Genomic DNA, 19,421 nt, shown 5'->3' with positions numbered 1-19,421 from the left:
CGTACGTGTGATACCTGGGCCGCCATAAGTAGACATAGAAATTAGGTATTAAACTGAACAAAGTAAAACTATCTAGGTCTTAGGTCCATCGTTTGATCACATTATCTCGGGATCTCTAAATACGGTGTAGCTCAAAAGATAGTGTAGTTATACAAGTTTGAATATTTGCTAGGAATAGCGACGTATACCTACTGAAGTTATTATTTAATATTACTGGTTAATTTGTGAATGTAAACCATCCTGGGCGCTAAAAACGCTTACAATTTATTTTATGAGGTCCCGTCATCCAGAAGGAGTTAAGTGGCGTACAGACGTAGAGTATTTAACATAGTATAAGGATATATAGGGTTTTTCAACGACCAGTAAATTTTGAGATATTTCGGAATTCGGAATCGATCTAAAATCTACATGTAAAAATACTTTTTTAACCTATTTTTTTGTTTATCGTGAGTTAAAATACCGATCGCATGGATAGTCAACAGCACAAGTCGGTCTATTCACTTTGAGGGGGACAGATACTAGATACTCTTTTATGTCTTCATTTATAATAAGATAATAGCTTACTTGTTTTTTTTTTTCATTTATTTATTTATTAACACTAATAACTGTTTAGTACAACAGGTAGACTGAAAACGGAACTAGGTTTAGTTGGCTCAGGGGCCCTCGTCCTGATAGGGTGTTTATTAGGTCAAAACTATTCGGGACATTTTGAAGTCTTTCTAAAGTAGGTATCGTTATGTTTATCGACATTTCTTTTTAATATTATATCGCTCAGTTTTTTCTTTGTTAAAATTTGGCTTATCACTGAAGAATAACCCTGTATCTAGTTTACTAGTTTTGGGATAAGCAATTTGAACGATATTGAAAAAACGACTACCGCTCATACATATTTAATCGTTGTATCGCAAAATATTCAAGACATATGCACAAAGAAACCCTTATTTCGTGAAGACACACAAATAATGCTTGTCTCGCAAAGGGATTAAAATGGTGACCCCAAGGAGCGACTTAAATACGACATCGTTATTTCAAAAAAATATAATTTTCGTCAGTTAATTTGAAACCATTTAAATTAAAATAGAATTTAATTTAATTTTGTAAAAGAAAGAGCTTTCAAAAGCTCGAATTGAAATAGGGGTGTCCAGGGCTGTAATATTATTTTCACAAAAAAGTTTTATATACAAGCTTGAAGATATTGTAATGCAATACATTTATTAATATTGAACACTGTTGTTGGGATACTTAGAATCTCATAAACATAAAACAGTCTGGCCGTTTGATTGAGTTTAGGTTCCATGTGGTGTTAAAACGCTAAAACTGGCGACTAAGTCTTTTAAGACACTTAATTTAAGTACATTCTTTTTAATAACTGTGTTTTATTATTAAACTATTGTATTCTTCATAAACATGAATATATTAAAAATATGTATTGTTTTTTAAGGAAATATGTTCATAGACTCCATGTTTTAAAAACTCCATCGATTTATATTTTATGGTAAATATCTCTACATTATCTACATGCACACTGTCAAAAATTGTTGATGGACATTGGACATGTTATTTTACTGTCATGCAGTGTGAAACATAAATAAAGCATATTAGTTTTTGTAAAAATCATGACTTAATACTCAGGCCTAAACTGTTAATATGAAATAATAAATAAAATAAAATAACTGCCACTTACATATTTGTTTTAATTAATGACATTATGGATGGTTTAATTCACGCGGCATTGGAAGCTGAGGTATTTCATTGCTTTCTTCTATTTATTATCCGAGCTTACTTAATTAACTCTCCTTGTTTACAGTTTTGTTTGTAATAAATGATGTATATTTCAGGTAATACTTAACCGGGCGAAACATGTGAACTCAAACTTATCACAATTTAATAGTGGTGTCCCAGACCACAAAATGACTTGGACCCATGATAAAATGCACCTTGCTGAATCTGTTGATGAGTCTAGAATGAAATTCCAACGTAATTCGTCCGGCTCTGCTTCCAAGGCGACGGAGAAGTTTGATTTATTTAAAAAACTTCATGAACTTTACAACGAGTTAAATAGAGATGAGACATTACAGGTGAACTATGTAAGTACATATCTCGTAGCTATTTGCCTGCTTTTTATTGCCCTTATTGTATTTTGTGATAATTCAACTGCTCTTAAGCTATACAAACAGAGTTAATGATGATCTCCTTGATCATCTATTAAGCCCGTTATTCCAACTATTAGTACATAACTAGTAATAAGCAGTGTGTAGTATGATAATACTTATATTTTAAATGTTAAGAGCTAGCCAAATTGTGTATTTTAGAGAGTTTTCTAATCCTATATTGCAGAAAGCCATTAAAATTACTGTCTCGCTCATAAAAATGGAACTAGAAACTAGAAGTAGCACCCATGTATTAAGATTAGTGAATAGGGCTTTACCTGATCTTATTTTTAAGAAACAATTTTCATTTACAGAGCAAGTTATGTAAAATAGTAATGTAAAATGTATAAGTGGTTATTTTTTTTTATTTACAGCAAGGTCTAAAGACCACATCATATCTCTTGGAAAAGTTATTAGCAATATATAATCTTAATACATTAATAATAAATCTGTATCCAGGCAATAAGGGATATTCTTTATCTTTAAAAGTAAATGGTAATTCACAATATTTACATCCACCGGATGGTCATGTGAGTATTCAATTTTTTTGGTATTTCTTCATATTATGTTGATAAATTTATAATATATTTAAGTTTTTTGTATATAATTTCTTCAAGACATGTGGTTTACCACAACATTAACAACCTTTATGTTTTTATCAAACATACCTAGAAAACAAGCCTTTAGATTAATGGCTGTACTAAAAGACAACTCTATTCTAAGGCAAGTTAGTTAATATTTTAAGATATGGAAAGTTAAATCAGGTCTGGAAAACATTACATCACTCCTAACACCAAATCCTAAACATATAGTTGGTTGTTAATTATTACAATAATCTTTTAAACTTACAAACCATAATCTCAAGAGTTTTTTACAAGACTTTGTTCTTTAATGTGTTTAAATAAACATAACATGCATTTAATATAATCAATCCTTCAATTTATTTTTAGTCATCAACAAATCAAGAAGAGACTTTAATAGAGACTCCACGGTGGCCATATGAAGAAGAGGAACTATTGAGTTACATAGACAATGAAGAGTTGCCCGTGGTGTTGCTAGACTTGTTGGAGACTGAACACTCATGTCTGTTTTACTCAGGATGCATAATTGCTCAAATAAGAGATTACAGACAGGCATATCCCAGTTTCCTTTGTGATACTCATCATGTTCTCTTAAGGCCAACAAATCAGGTACTTTCACACATTTTTCTTGTATTTTAATCTAGATTTTAGAGTATTTAGTATCAATTATTGTATTTTTTTTTCCTGTGTTAAATGTATTTTAAAACACTATTAATATGATATATTTCTGAGTAATAAGTGTATATCAGGTTGTTCCCAACAAGAACCACATAACTATGCACTTTTTTTGTCACAGGGAAAAACCTTTTTTCTTTTGCCAATGGTTGATAATGAGTATGAACTGTGAATAGTCCAATTATGTTATTTTACTATTACATTATTGATTACCAATTATCATAAAAAACTTAACAAGATAACTAGTTTTTAATTACTATGATCAGGTTACCCAATTTATACTAATGATTTAGATAATATAGGTAAAATTAAATTTGATATTTTTTTGTATTTTAATGAAACAAAAAATAACTGTTAATATTTTGATAGATTTTGATAATAATGTTGAATGTAATTTGTTTATCCAGATCACTTATCATATTTTTAATCATACCTCCTGTCTAACAGAGCATAATAACTGATGCGATGTGCATTGGCGGTCGTTGTGGTTGGGCGGGCGAAGAGCGCGGAGCGTTAGAAGCAGTGGAAGCCGCGTTAGTGCATGCGGCCGCGCCCCCGCTGTGCCTCGACCCGCGCCCTGCAGTAGGCCTATTGGCTGCGAGGCTACACGCTGCACCAAGACTGTTTAACACGCCACGGATTAGGAGACAAGCTAAGAGATTTTCACAGGCTAGTATATCGCGTTTTCATGTATTTAATGATTGGACAAAATCGATAAAAGGTGGTTTATTGGTTTGTGATGGTAATAATTAATGTTTTTATTATAGGTGGCAGTGAATCGAAAGCGAAAATTGGATCAGTTTACACATTATCATGGGCTAGAGTTATTAGACCTAATACATCGTCAAAGAGCGAAGAATAGTAGGCAATCGGTACCACATACACGATTAACATCTAAGTATCCGAAAAAACCACCAGAGGTAATTACAACCAGTTATCTGAATTAGATTACCATTCATAATTACGTTGCATATGAAGACGATTTCTTAAGTAGAAAAACAAGTCATCATCATTCCTGGTTTATTCGACAGACGCTATTATGCTATTTTTCACTTACAAATGATTGCTGTATTAACTAATTAATTTTATAATGACAAGGCATCTTTAGCTTGGAGGATAACATCATATCTAACTCATTACTTGTAAATAAAACCGAACATTGTTTATTGAACAGGTGTTCAAGCCAATAGAGCCACCAAAAATGGATATCCTGCCACTGGCTGTGCCGTCCGAACCGGGCGGTCCGCTGCGGCTGGCGCGCGCGTACGAGCGGCCGCGGCCCACGCCGGACTGCCAACCGCAGCTCGTGGAGGAGTACATCCTAGAGACTGAGAAGACCTCGCCGCACGCCGGCGCCGGCTTCTTCCACATCAAGCTTTCCATACTGCAGAGGCCCTCTGACCAGGAGTTTCTGGGCGAACTCTACGTTGACAGAGATCATGTTGAGGGAGAACGGAATGGGGCGGCGTGCAGGTTTACTTTAGGTATGTTTCATGCTAATATTTCTTCATAAATATTTATATATGCCTTGGAGTTCAGAAATTCATAGATATTCAATGCATTATATTACTAAGTGAAGCTCCTTAAATACTTCTTAATGAGGTAGAATGGTCAAACTATTTATTTTCATTATTTTGATGTTATATTGCTACTGTTTTAATTAAAATAAAGAAACACATTTATGGTACTTTGAATTTTTACATCACACTCTAAAAAAAATGTAATATATTCAACCATTTTGTAACTTCCTAACTTTACTACACGGTTTTATCACATTATGCAAATTAGGTAACATAACAATGAGGAACTACACAATTATCAGCTTTCTACAATGCAGTTCACTTTCATATTATGTGTTGTCAATTGACTTAGAATTTGTAGATTAACATTCTTTATCTTTCTTCGTAATATCAATGACATAATAAATATAGGTGAGTATAACATTCATTATCAGTGAACAATATTGTCACAGGGTCAAGACTTCAAGCAAATAAATACATACAACAATTTACTGAGATATTCACAGAAGAAGGTCGCAAGTCTGTTAGGATTAGACATATAGTGCCTGGCCAGCTGCCGAGAGTGTCTTTTACTGGCGGAATGAGAGAACTGGTAAGTACTATTATGTTGATCCCTTTATAAGTAATAGTAGGTATATTATTGGCAAAGCGAACCTTATCCTATTGCATTTAATGCATGTAAACATGTAAACTGTTTCTCTTACAATGTTTTTGTGTCTCCTTTCATTAAATTTTATCAAGGTGTAAAGCTGGTAAACATTGTTTCTTTCTATACGTCATGTTTCGTGTAGGGGCAGCAACTGTTACTACAACAACGTTCTGCTGCCGCCAGCGTCGCAACTGTACAGACCCACGCAACCACAGTGCCTGTTGTGTAAGATATTTTTTTCTTATTCATTTATACAGATATGTAACGTTTATGAAATCGCCTTGTAGGATTGCCTTGTGATAGAAAGACGCTTAAATTCGCCGAGACGAAGAAGAAATGCTATTGAATACATATAGTGCCTGTAAAAATAAAAAGCACGTGCTATGTTGAAGACTTACATAGCTGAGACTAATGCTTATATCTTTTACAGGACTTCAGCAATACAAGCAACGACAAATACTCATACAAACACTCGTCAGCTACCCATACTTGTAAGTTATTATAATCATGTGGTTGTAAAATTAATTTACTACCTATCTACGTTTAATCTACTCCCTAATATATCAAAATCTAATTCCTAGAAATTGTAGAACTTCAATTTATATGTGAGTTTATAATATGTATGAATGAAAATATAAAAAAAATTGGCAATGTCAACAAGTTTGTTAGTAGAAAGTAAGGCAAATATCACATTATGATAATGAATGATTTTATTTAACAGCAGGCGCAGTTACAGCAAGTTGGTAACGTGACAGCAGTGGGCAATGTAGGCAACGTTGTCGGCAATGTTGGAAACGTTGGCAATGTTGTCGGAAACGTGGGCAATGTCGTGGGTACCGTTAGTACTGTGGTTGGAAACGTTGTGGGGAACGTCACTGCCACTAATGAGACTGCACTCAAGCAACAACCTTCACCTACAACGCCAAGGCTTTCACCTCAAGTGAGTTAATAAAACCATTAACCATTTTATTTAGATTGGAATGTAATGTATCTTAATACCAGCAAAAATGGGCTCAATACTCAATTTGCACACTACAATGTGTAAAGACTTGAATGAGTAACAATTGTGGACCCCATTTTAGTGCAACTTCTTTGGAGATTATTGTATTCCTCCATACTTTAGCATTGCACTTCTTATTAGTCACTTAACTTCACGTTATTATAATAAGATGAAGGTTACTTTTATTTCATGACAATAAACGTAAAATATATTGCAGGCATCGACGAATCAGTTACTTGCTCAGCAACTGACAAACCCACCGCAACCGCTCAACCCTCAGAAGATGCAGTCAGCCATTATTCACATACAACACCCGCTAATGTCTAATGCTGGAACATCGCAGGTTCGTATCACTTCATTCAGAAATCTATAACCGGTAAGAATAAACTTCGGTTAAGCATTGTTGCGCCAAGTGAAGTAGAAGCATATAAAGTTCTCATAATAAAATGGAAAGAAATCCAATTGCTCGGTTGGTTATGTTTCACCAAATGTATAGTGAATTTCATGCCTGTTACTACTGTAAAACAGCAATACAACTATCGATTGTAAATTGTATTATTGCCATAAAAATCTTCACGGTGCTCCGAAAAAATCTCTTTTTTTTTAGGTAATCTTTATCCCTATATATTGTTCTTATAGTTCTGTTGTCTTGTTAGGTACAAAGTATCCAGTACACGAATACGACCACGACTCAGCAAAAAGCGACCATCACTAAGCCGAGGACAACGAATCCCGCCATCAGCGCCCTTGTTACTAGTCTTATGAACTCTGCACAGCAGTTTCAACAAGGTATACCCTCATCATTATCTTTATACCATACCAGATAGTTATCATGAGTCATTTCAATGCTCCATGTTGTTAAACATAGCCTGTTATTAAACTAACTCCAAAAACTACTATGTGCCGTTATACCTTGCCGAAAAGGAGAGTAAACATCTAAGAATCGTCATCCTAACATCAGGCTCCCAAGTGATGTACACTGGCCTACCCCTACCCTTCTTTTTCCAGCCAGCTTTCTGTTTCGTTTGCCCCGAAATCCAGGTGTTCCAGATTAAATACCTGCTAACTAACAAGTGTAAAAAATAACATGAATCTCTTCACACAGCGGCAAGCCAGAACGCGGCAAAGTCAGCAGTGAGTACGTCGAGCAGCAACGCAACGATTCTCAACCTGCTGAACAGCGCGCCGGCCGCCATGACGCACGCGGCGGGCGGCGCGCCCGACACCAACTCCAGCCTCGACGCGCACAAGCTGCTCGGCCGCGTCGCCATCGCCGGCGCCAGGATCATTACCGCTACCACCGCTAGCCATACGCTGCCTACGTATTCGCAGCAGGTATGTACTTACTTACATAACTTCATCTACGGTTGAGAAATTTAAGTCGTTTAATAAAAACATTAATTTTCCAGTGTTCAGAATCTATGAATCTATCAGAGTATCAAAATATATCTCTGCTTGAATTTGACTCTGTTTATTTATTACTTCATTTATTACTTGATCTATACTTACTTACGTATATAAACTTCTACTATAACTTAGAGCTTGTAGAGAAATTCGTTTCTTATTAATTTTATATAAAGTGGCCATTATCATGAATTACCCATTAATTGCTAAATCATTCATATTCCAGGTTCAATGCATCTTCTAATTTCTATTACATTTATTATGTTTTATCATTTAACTTACACTGTCGCATAAAAACTAATTAACAGGACCTCTTCTTAATTTGGAAAATATATGAAAGTTTCTTTAATATAGTTACTATTTTAGATTTAAAAGGCATGGAAATCAAATTGCAACTTGAAATCATTGACTAAAGAAGTGGTTCATGCCCAGTGTATTACCCAGGCTTTATAATTTTTTAGTTTCCATGATGCATATTTTTATATTTGTTTGCGATAGGGAGTTGGTGTGCAAGTTATGAGCGGGTATACGCGTGACAATGAAGCGACCAACGTGTCGAGTAGTGAAAGCGCCCTATTGGAGCGATTGATAGGACCTGACTCAGCGGCCGCGCCATCTTCACAACCACAACCTGTATGTCATTTGCAGGTAACAAATCATACGATCGAAGTAAATTACAACTCATAACCTATCGTATGATTATAGTAATGCAACTGCTGCTAACTTTAAATCAGTATTTAACTTTGTTCAACATTTTTTTATTCATCAGTGTTACAAGCTCAAAAAAAAGTGAATACCAGAAAAAAATCTATTATACTAATATCATTATTTGACAACAGGGTCTTAGTTTAGCATCGCTCCAAGGTCTCCAAAGCATCCAGGGTCTACAGAATGTCCAGGTGCAGATTCCAGGATTATCTGCGCCTATATCGTTGTCGCTGAACGTGTCGGGCGCGCCAAGCGGGTTGTTGGTTTCGGTACCCCCTACAACATCCGTTGTTCTTACCAATCAACCTTCGGTACTGTCTTTACCGATAGGTGAGTAACATCGAATTTTAATAATATTTCCAAAAAATAATTTGTGAAACTTTTTACACGTGACATGATTTACATTGACTTCATTTTATTAGTTGAATTCAAGGCTTCGATTTGTGTTTTAATTGATGGTTTTTATTTTGGAAAAGATATTGAATGAATACATACTCTTTGTAAGTGTTTCATATCAAGACTAATTGGTAGTACATACATTAATTTTTAAGATTTTGGTCAAATCACTATGCATAATTAGCTCAACATATGTAAGGCGCGGCCAGCTAGTTGTCTACGCTTCATAGTTATGTACTGTTTGTAACCCGTGTGTTTCCTCAGCGCAACTGATGCCGGGCGGCGTGAAGGGCGGCGCGCGCGGCGGCGGCGTGCAGGTGGTGCGCGCGCGCGCGGCGCGGCCCGCCGCCCGCCCCGCGCGCCCCGCCGCGCCCGCGCCCGCAGACCCCGCGCTCATCAACATGCCCACTCTGCCCGCGCCGCTGCCCGGTATGCACACACCTCACTTATTACGCTATGATCGTGAACCAGCGGCGATCACTTGACTATTAAAATCACCATCCAATATTTTTCGCTTAGTGAACAAATGAAGATTTTGATTTAGAAGCGAATATTATTTTTCCTTTGAAAATGGTTGTGTAAAAATCTTGAGAATACCAAGTCTCAAAAATATTTAAAAAAATCATTATGGAATTTGTAAAAATGTCTTTATCGAACTTAGTTTTCCTCGCTAACTGTACCACACAGTACAGTACCAGTACCGTACCACAATAGAACCTCACAATAATACCGATATTAAAAAAAGTTACAAAATTAAGACTACCTTAGATATTTTATTGCGAAAAGTTATCAATGAACGTAATCTCTTTGACCAGGATTTTCCTTTTTATTCTATCACCTTTTAACAAAAACTGTAAGTGATTTGGATTATTGTAAAAATATCAAAATATATGTTTTAAACGTCGTGTCTGTTTTACAGGAACAGCGCAATTCATAAGTCAGGCTCAAGCGCAGGCGCTGAGCGCGCAGCAAGTGCGGCGGAAATCGAACGCTGACAGTTCCTAGTGACGACTGACGTTCGCCGCCATAGTGAATTGTACTGTAAATATTAACCTTAGCTAAATTATTTGTAACGTTAGTGACCAGTGCCGTGCGCAGTATACACGCTGTGATGCCACATACGTACCCGGCGGCCATTACTAAACACCGATATTCGAGAAATAGACTTAATTAGATACGCGCGTGTAAGCAATTAATAGTGGATTTATTACTTTGGTTGTTTTAATACTTTGTCTCCTGTTAAGAATAACGTTGGTTAAGTTACGGTCTGTTATTACCGTAAATGTTTTTAATGCATAACTAGTTCCAATATAAAATCTATTTAAGAAATATCCTCAATGTTGCTATCTCCAATAATGTCTGAAACAACGACTGAATTTTTATAACGTAGCAATGTTATCTCATACAAGTATATAGATATTATTAAATTTATTCGTTTCATCACACTACATGTAAATGGTCTACAATATTGCAAATATTTGTTTTTAATCATGTATTTGACACATTTATTTTGTTCGAATTATTTATTTACTATTTTCAATCATGTATTTTTATTATCAGAATGTCACAAAATATAATATTATATATGAAATATTATTTTTAATGCAACATTGATAGTGATTGGATCATGACATGAATTGTGAGTAAAGTATAAAGTGTTACTACATAGTTGATTAAGAATGTTGATAAATCCGGATATTATTATCTTAGTGGAGATTTTATACGTTGTTAGTGTTGTTTGCTGCAACAGTACATGAGAAGGTTGTAAGGACTTGTTAATTAAACAAATGTATAACGGTAACGACACATGATGATTATAATACAGTAAAATTTAGTAAAGTATATACTTAGGTGTGGCGATCTTGACTAATATCCACACTGTATAGAAATTGCGTAAATCAGTATTAATAGGAAATCACTGTTCGCATGACAACTCAGTACTGACGTTTTCGGAATATTATGAAGTACAACACTTAGCAGTGATTCATGAATCTGTGTTAGATAAGTTGTAAATATGTACCATATAGTTTTGTGTAAGCATCACAGCTACGAATAGTTGGAATGTAAGAATGTTATTTTATGTTTTTAGTATGTTGGTGTATATAGAGTTTGTGTATAGTAATGAAATTTGTTTTGATACGTGTTACAGCAATAGTAGTCGGGTTCCGTAGACACTGCTTGTTAGAAAATGTATTTCATTTTACTCAGAATTGAGAATTTATTTACTAGTTTGATAGGTGAGTAGATGGGGCAGTATATCAGTAATTATAAATAAAGAAACAGTGTTGTGCTTATTATTTAATAAACTGATATTAGGCTGCATAGTCCTACCTGTGCTTAGCCGTGTACGAATATATTGAAAGAATTTGAAAGCAGATCATACGTAATATTTTGTGGTGTTGTTTACAGCGTGTTAAACATTATGTTCAAATAGTTGCAAGAGATTCGATGACGAATGAAAATAAATTGTATATAAGTCTACGGAACCCTCAGCGTTGCAACTAACGAATTAAATATTACAATGCAAAGTAGACTAAAAGCTATAATTTCTTGGTGAACCCATGATTATGAAGAGAATCGGTTCATGATTTCACCCGTTGTCCTAAACTAGGCATATACCTAGAGAAAAAACTTCCTGTTCTCTGAACGTAAAAGAAAATGTACTAGACGTTATAACAGTTTACCTTTATGTCAATTTATAGTTAGTTTAAGACTTTGACTAGAAACGGACGTAATTCTTCCAATCTGAATTGCCATGATTCGTGTTGATGTTGACGCTGTTGATATTTCGTTCTTACATGTTATTGCAAATTTCTATATTCTGAGATTAAGAGTACATAATATTGAAGTAATGATGATATGTTGGTATCTGCCCGAGGCACAAACGTTCGCTTGACTTCATCACATTTCTGAAAGGCCATATGTACATATAACATATAGTTAATAAATTCTTCTACTGTTACCTACATCATGCCACGATTGTAATTTGGTTGTGTACGTAAGTCTTGTAGTGTTTTGGGCAGTTATCAAATAAGGATTGTCTGTTTTCTGCATATCTTCGCAACAGTGACAAAGCTTCCTTCCCATAAGTTTTTATTTAAACTTTAATGATTTGGTGGCAAAGACAATAGTTAGGCCTATAGGAATCGTTATAAAAGTACCAAATGTATAAAAACTGAAGGATTTAAAGTATAACGAATTATCAAGTAAAAAATCACATGCTTTTAGAAAAGTATTTATAGAAGAATAGTTTATTGTTAATATACTGAATACTAAACTAAAGAGTATAAACTGAATTAAAAGAGTTCACTTTGCTAGTAGGTATACCATATATCCGCTTGATATACCGGTCAAATGTCGACGGTAATTTAGTACAAAACTATAGGTTATATTTAATAACGAGGTAATGATAGTATGCTAAAAAACGTTTCGACGAAAAAGAGAGTTTTGGTATTCTAGAGAACTTTCTATAAACAGTATCGTAGAAATTACTATTTAGAATAATAAAACTATGTACTAACTTTACTATTTAGGACATTAATATACGAAATAATGCTATATAGACTATTATGAAATCATATATTGTGTTGTTGAACTACAGATACTGACTTCATTGGAATATATGACTGAGATATGATATAAAAATACATTTTTCTATTTTTTTGCTAAGTAGAGGGAGGTCTCGTAACTTTTGTCATTGCCACCATTGTAAGTTATCATTAGTGATTATTGTTACGACATACACACGCACAAGCATATAAGATATTTATGTACTAAATTAATATAATGTTACCTGCCGAAATATTGCAATAGGCATACCAATTCATATTTTATTCTGTACAGTTTTTATGTACGTGTACGTAGCGGTTTTGCTCTATTTACTATTTATTTTAGTTAACGACATGTGTTCATACTGGCATTCTATGACATGCCTAGATAAGAAAACTGTTTTGTTTGTAGATATTCGTATTGCCTAGGTGTATGATAGATTGCGTGGACATATTTTACTATTAACACAAATATTGCATAAGTCGAGGTGTAGATGAATAACTGTGCGTTTTGTTGATCTCATTTGTTTACGGACATGTAGCTCAATATGTAGACGATTGTAACATAAAGTTTATTTGAACATGCGAATGTACCTATACTTTAAGAAATAATAAAATAATTATTGTATATATTTTCGAATGGAGATTTTTATAAATAAAACAATATTATTCAGTTCGAGGATGTATGAAGTTTTCAGTGTCAACTAGGTCGATTTAAACTGCATTGTAAATATAATATTATTTTAGATGACATGTGATAATGCATTCAGTCGTTTATAACATAAATGTGTACAATAAAATTTTTATGATTGCGTTGACATGGATTTTGTGTATAAAATTGATATTGTAAAAATTAACTTGAATACGTTGTTCAAAGATTGACGGTTCGAACATAAATAAATAACTTTTACACAAAATTTGCTTTTATTGCATCTATTTATGTTGCTAATCGTTCAAGATCTCTGCTATCAAATATTCATTTTTATTTTTATGATAATATAATTTTCTGGATAGATTGTTCCTTTTCATAGAAATACACCATTGACTTTAAATTTTAGTATGCGTGGTTAGTATGCGTTTATATTCTTCATCTGGCTGTGTAAAATAATAGCTTCAATATAGCCTTTTAATTCTCTGACTAGTTTTTACCAGGCCAGTTCAGCTACGGTTACTGTTCAGACTGAGTTTACATATTTAGCCATGGAAACTTAACATCAACATTTTGTAACATTAGACAGCATAACCAGTTCTCTCGAAAACTGTAGCAAATTGCTTTACCTTTTAGAATTTGACTTAGTTGATACTTTACCTGTTGATTGGGTAAAACAAACTACACATTGGTTTGGTTAAAAAAGTATGCCTTTTTATTCTTTCAAATAGTCTTCATCTAAATTTTATAAGAACATTGGACACAATGAAGCTTTTTTACCGATAAATAAGTATAAATAATTTCATATTCACATAAATCTTATTTATACATACATTACATTTATTTTAATATCAGTCCTCTCAAAAGGTCCATTCTCTCCCTGCAAATTAATTTTTATTATTTACACAGCGATAGGGATTCGCATCTACCGTACATACATACATCAACAATTAACAATTAATAGAGACTATTTACAAAATATATTTCCACAAACACTCACACGATCATTCTTCCCCGTTTACACACACCTATTAACATTCACACCATTTGGCATATGGATGGCGGCACATCACTAGCAGAGTTCATCCCAGGCGAGCCACCAGGCCCCTCGACAGTCCTCACGCTTCCGCCGCCGGCGCTCGGCGCGGTCTGATCGCTTCTTCACAAAGCGAATGTTGTATGGGTCTTCTGCTAACTCTGGGTATCGTGCTACGTCGTGCACGTACTCTCCTTCGTAGCCTGCTGCTGATCCAGCCTTTTGGATTTCGTCCAGTTCGGCTGCAGACCAGTCCAGCGAGCCACCCAGTCCACTTCGCAGAGCTTCACGCTCTCGGTGCCACGCTTTCCGCACAGCTGCGGCGCGCGCGTGGTGCAGCAATCTTTGCCTCTCACGCTCCGCACTCGTGCCATATCTTAGATTCACTATACTTGTCTTTCCATGTATTTTGACATCTGCGTAGGAACGTCCCCCTTCGGCAACTTCATGGAAGGTTACGTTTAATTTGCCTTGCATGCGTTTTAACTGTTGTTTGTCGTCTGCCGCACGCCATGTGTCTTCTTTGACAAAATAGAACACATCTTGTTGATCACCATGGACAACAAATGAGAAGGGTAGAAGATGTGATCGGTTAAACACTGAGGTATATACGTCACGGTATATGGCATTCGCAGACGGCACCGTGGTAACAACAGCGCGGCCACGTTGATTCCGTGAGACGAGGATACCTCGGCCAAATGGCGGCTCAGAGTCTGAACCGATTCTTTTGGGTGCAAGGTTTAAGGCGTCAGTCTTAAGAGCTGACATAGCCGGTATCGACAGGCTTCTAAAGTCAGCTATTCTCTTGTTAGACATATGTGACAGGAAGCCAGATTCAATGGTGACTGTCGGTAGCAGCGACATAGCAGACGGCAGGCCTGGACTGCTGTCTGCTGGAGCAGTGCCCCACACCGGGCGGCCTTGCGGGATGCTCGGCAGCACGGAGCCGCCGGGTAGTTCGTCTGGATAGAGTTGTGGTGCCAGGCTCTTGGTATCATAACCAAGCAACTTCAACCATGATAAGTGATCTACAGGACAAAGAAATACCATTATAATATCTATTATACATTGATAGAATCAAATTTATATTGTGTAAAATTATTATATAGTTTTTACCTGTTGGTTTCTTGTTCTGTGGTCTCACGTTGATAGGATCGTTTCCATTGAATCTGTATAAGTGTAACTGTGTTGGATTATGTATTCTTTCAATCAGATTCTCCCATAAGGGAGACATCCATTGTCCAATCAGAGGATCATAAACTTTTCCATTGGCCATGTGAACTAAAGACGTGACTTGATCCAGTAGTCCTCCACAGAAGTCCACTGGTAGGTATAAGTAGGGATTCGAATCGTATACGATGTGACCGTAGGGCGACCGCATGATTTCTCTGATACCTTCTCCATATTGATTGAATATCATGACCGGTGTTCCACATTGGTCAGTAGCAATGTAGTATTTGTGTCGGGCAACCTGTAAACAAGAATAGTTTTGTTCAGTATTTATTGCGCAATTACATGTTGCTTTAACATTGTCATAATTTATTTAATTATTTCGCTCTTACCTGTGTATAAATCAGATGCCCTCTATCGTCATACACTAAGGTCATGAATCTGTTTTCACGTGGTGAATAGATATGACTGACTTCATGGGGTCTGTCTTTATTAGTGTAGAAGAATTGTGTTACATTTCCAAAGTTATCCTTTCTGGTAGAAAGCCTATTAACAAAAAAAAAAACAAATTAGTTACAAAACATGACATTAAAACAGTGGCTGTAGAAAAGGAATTCCGATGAAATAAAACTTTTAAGTAACATACCTATCAAGATGGTCATAGAAGTAGCGAACATCAAATCTTCCTCGTTTTGTTGCTCTAATTAAAAGTCCTTTAGAATTGTACTGGAATCTTTCCTCTCTGGCATTTTGTGACACTAGGCCACGGCTGTCATACCTATATTGGCCTTCACCGAATTTTACGATTCGATCCATGTCATTGTATTCCATTGGGATCGTGTTCCCTCTGTACGTCAACGATAGCATGTTACCGTTATCGTCGTATCTGAAGCCCCAAGGTTCTTGGGCCTCTACACCGGTAAGCTGACCGTCGCAATCCCAAGTATAGTTCTTAACATTAGTGTAAGTATTAACTCCAACGTTTCTGGTATGTGTCCTCGTTTGAGATATTCTTCCGTGTCTGTCATAAGAAAATTCCATTCTGAATACTTCCATTCGGTGAATGTTGACAGTCACTTCCTTTTCCAAAAACTGGTTGTTCAATAAACGAGAGAACATAGCGATGCCATCGTATACTGATGTTTCATTCCATTTCTGTTTTGACACAGTGAATTGTCCTAATATTTCAGGAGCACCAGTTTTACTATTGTATACAATATGGTGCGGAATTAAGGTTTGGCCGCCGATCCGGCCTTGGACGGAAGTTATACGGTAATTGTTATCGTATTCATAGATTATTTTGGCGTTGCTAAGACCAGTTTTGGCACCGTAGTCAAGTCTTTCTTCAGTTAGTAGTCCGCCAACGTAAGTAGATTCCCATCTGTAGTCTACGTCGCGGTCTACATGCAATATTTCTGAAGGCAGTCCGCTAGTTTCAGCATAATGTATTTGTGTTTGACCATCGCCATGAATTACTTCAGATACCTTATTTGTGGTGAAGTAACGGTAAACTACTCTGGCACCATCACCTGGGAATACAGTCTGGAGAAGCTCCCCTGTGTGAGCGTAATGTTGTAAATATTTCTTTGACGAACCGGGAGGTGCGTAGGTAACTCTTAAAAATCCAATAGACGGTTGCACGCTAAATGAGTGGTTCGATCCCGAAGGCAAAATAACATGCGTTAATCCTCCGTCTTCATCGTACATGTATTTGAAGCTTCTTTGACTGGCCAAAGTAATTTTGGAAACAAGATTTCCTTCATTGTAATAGATAAATTTAGTTCCATCTTGCGGACTTGTGACCTCAGAAAGCATTCCGTGTGGATCATAGCTGTAGCTTTCCTCACTGTCACCCCACTTCCAACCATTGATACGGTAGAATCTATCATACGAAATGTTAAGGGGTACTCCAGCGCCGTGAGGATTAAACGATAGCGGTAGTCCAGCTACGTCGTAAGAGATAGTAAATAGTGGATTTCTATCAGCGTTGAAGAAAGTTTCTCGGCTCTTAAACTGGTCGAACTCAATAATAAGTACTCTTGAATCATTGACCCATATTTCTCGGTTCAAAGTTTGCTGCGGATTTCTTACATCTCCAACTAGCGTGTATAAAGAGTACATGTTGTTGACCAGTGCGTCACCGAATGTGGTCGTCTGATGAGACCACATATGAAGCATTTCAGCTTCTATTGGCAGAGCAGCTTCCAATAATGGGTGTTTAGCTGCGGCAATGCTTTCAAACTTACCAGCCCATGGAGTTTCGAGTAGTAAGGTGTTGTTTGTATAAATGCGACCTTCCGTTATTTGTTTACCGTTGTTAATGGTGATTTGTTTGAATGATTGACCATGTAAAACGTATTCACATTTCTTGGCGACTCCAACTGGTATGGTGCTGGAAGGATTTGATACTGTAACAGCCAATCCGTAGTTCTTCGCAAGACCAGATGTGATATGGACTTGCTCACCAGATGGCATAATTATTTTCGTAACCCTTCCAAGTTCGTCGTAATTGTAAATTACAGTGTCACCTCCCTAAAAAAAACCAGATGTGCATTAGTTTTACATTTTTAACATTCAATTGTAAAAACAAAAATGAAGTTTTTAGAAGTTTATCTCAACTTACCCCTGATCGGCTGTTCAGTAATCCAGTGCTGGCATCGTAGTCAAACTCCATGTCTGTTGCTCCTTTTTCAGCTATTCTTGTGAGGTAACCAATTCCTGATATTTTCAATTCCAATTTATGGTCTTGTGTGTTTTCTATAGAGCTTACAATATTACTGTAATCTCTTAGCAGTTGTATTTTATTTCCAGAAGCATCGGTTACTGTAGACAATTTTCCGAAACTAGTGTTCTTTGAATACAGGAATGAGTATCTGGTTTTGCCGGATGTTAGGTCTTTAGTGGTAATGTGTTGGCCATAACGATTGAATACATATATTTCCGATGTCGGTGGATATGGAATTCTGAATTCTCCGTTTTCGTCATGTGTTGGCAAGTAGTGTTTTAAAGCCAGTATATGTAAGGAACCTGAAAGAGTAAAATAATCAGTATGCTAGCTTTGTGATTTTTACAAGAACCACTGATATAAAATTAAAGTAATTAACCGTACCTTGATCAACAACGTTTAGAACACCATCTGGCGTTACTGCAAGAGCTGAGATCGTTTGGAATTTGGCGTTAGACGATAATAAAGTTTCTGTGCTAGTTGGTGGTTCATCACCAGCGGCGACACTTAGTCTGCATGGGCATCCAGCGTCGTCTCGAGAATTCGTCGGCACAACCGTCGCTGAGGCAGATGAGTTACATTCACAGCTTAGTTCCTTCAAATTCTCCTGAACTTTGCCAGCAAAGTGCATGATCTTTCCGGATGGGTCAATGGATTTGATAGCATTTGTTTTCTTCGAGTCTGCCTCAGCAACATACAAGATACCGCTTGGAGCAAAAGCTATTGCCAAAATCGTACCTAAGTTGGAATCTTCCCTGAAGTCTGGGTTAGTTCTATTAGTGGGCTTTGTGATTGGCTTTCCATCACTTCCAATGCGGCAATGTGAAGGTTGGCCAGCCACTACTTTGATCTTCATATCGACAGTGAGTTTAAGTATAATCCTGTCGTCGATGAAGTAAAGAGATCCATCGAGTGGTGATAAGGCTACTCCGGTAGGCCACTGCAGTTGCGCTTCGTAAGGTGGAATAGCTCCGTGGCATGGAACAGGTGACCAATGGTTGTGGTGTCCATGATGTCCTACCAAAGTGTGTATAATGCCATTGGGATCCACTGCTCTTATGTTGGTTCCGTCTGCTATATACATCGTTCTGTCTGCCGCAATTGCAAGACCTGGCAACAAAATATATAAAAATGAAATACACAATGTCAACTTCTACGATGAGGCAATCTTAACGTAACTGAATTTCCATATTCTGTATAATAATTAAAT

The 19,421-nt window shown here is 36.3% G+C and overlaps 2 protein-coding genes across 8 annotated transcripts in view; one reads left to right on the top strand and one right to left on the bottom strand.

Moving 5' to 3' along the window:
- Positions 1–1,126: 1,126 nt before the first annotated feature.
- LOC113501739 (transcription factor SPT20 homolog) lies at positions 1,127–9,430 on the top strand (the record flags this gene model as incomplete). Its single annotated transcript, XM_026882961.1, has 17 exons — positions 1,127–1,744; positions 1,839–2,087; positions 2,525–2,680; positions 3,101–3,340; positions 3,854–4,075; positions 4,174–4,326; positions 4,581–4,890; positions 5,379–5,518; positions 5,718–5,800; positions 6,006–6,066; positions 6,297–6,515; positions 6,793–6,918; positions 7,232–7,364; positions 7,681–7,910; positions 8,478–8,612; positions 8,819–9,017; positions 9,348–9,430. Coding segments are annotated over exons 1-17 (2,775 nt in total), but the record flags the coding sequence as incomplete, so codon positions are not given.
- Positions 9,431–13,968: 4,538 nt separating this feature from the next.
- Positions 13,969–19,421, bottom strand: part of LOC113508401 (teneurin-a) — a 108,735-nt gene continuing 103,282 nt past the window's right edge. For all 7 annotated transcript variants that reach the window (XM_026891419.1, XM_026891413.1, XM_026891415.1 and 4 more), the window contains 6 exons: positions 18,596–19,321; positions 18,110–18,513; positions 16,133–18,018; positions 15,879–16,032; positions 15,433–15,787; positions 13,969–15,344 (listed from right to left, as the gene is read on the bottom strand). In XM_026891419.1, the coding sequence (XP_026747220.1) occupies positions 14,353–15,344; positions 15,433–15,787; positions 15,879–16,032; positions 16,133–18,018; positions 18,110–18,513; positions 18,596–19,321 (4,517 nt within the window). In that variant the 3' untranslated portion in view covers positions 13,969–14,352. The remainder of the gene's footprint in view (positions 15,345–15,432; positions 15,788–15,878; positions 16,033–16,132; positions 18,019–18,109; positions 18,514–18,595; positions 19,322–19,421) is intronic.

The sequence above is a fragment of the Trichoplusia ni genome, chromosome 2 (genome assembly GCF_003590095.1).
Source record: "Trichoplusia ni isolate ovarian cell line Hi5 chromosome 2, tn1, whole genome shotgun sequence".
NCBI lineage: Eukaryota > Metazoa > Arthropoda > Insecta > Lepidoptera > Noctuidae > Trichoplusia > Trichoplusia ni.
This window is presented reverse-complemented; position numbering and strand designations above follow the sequence as displayed.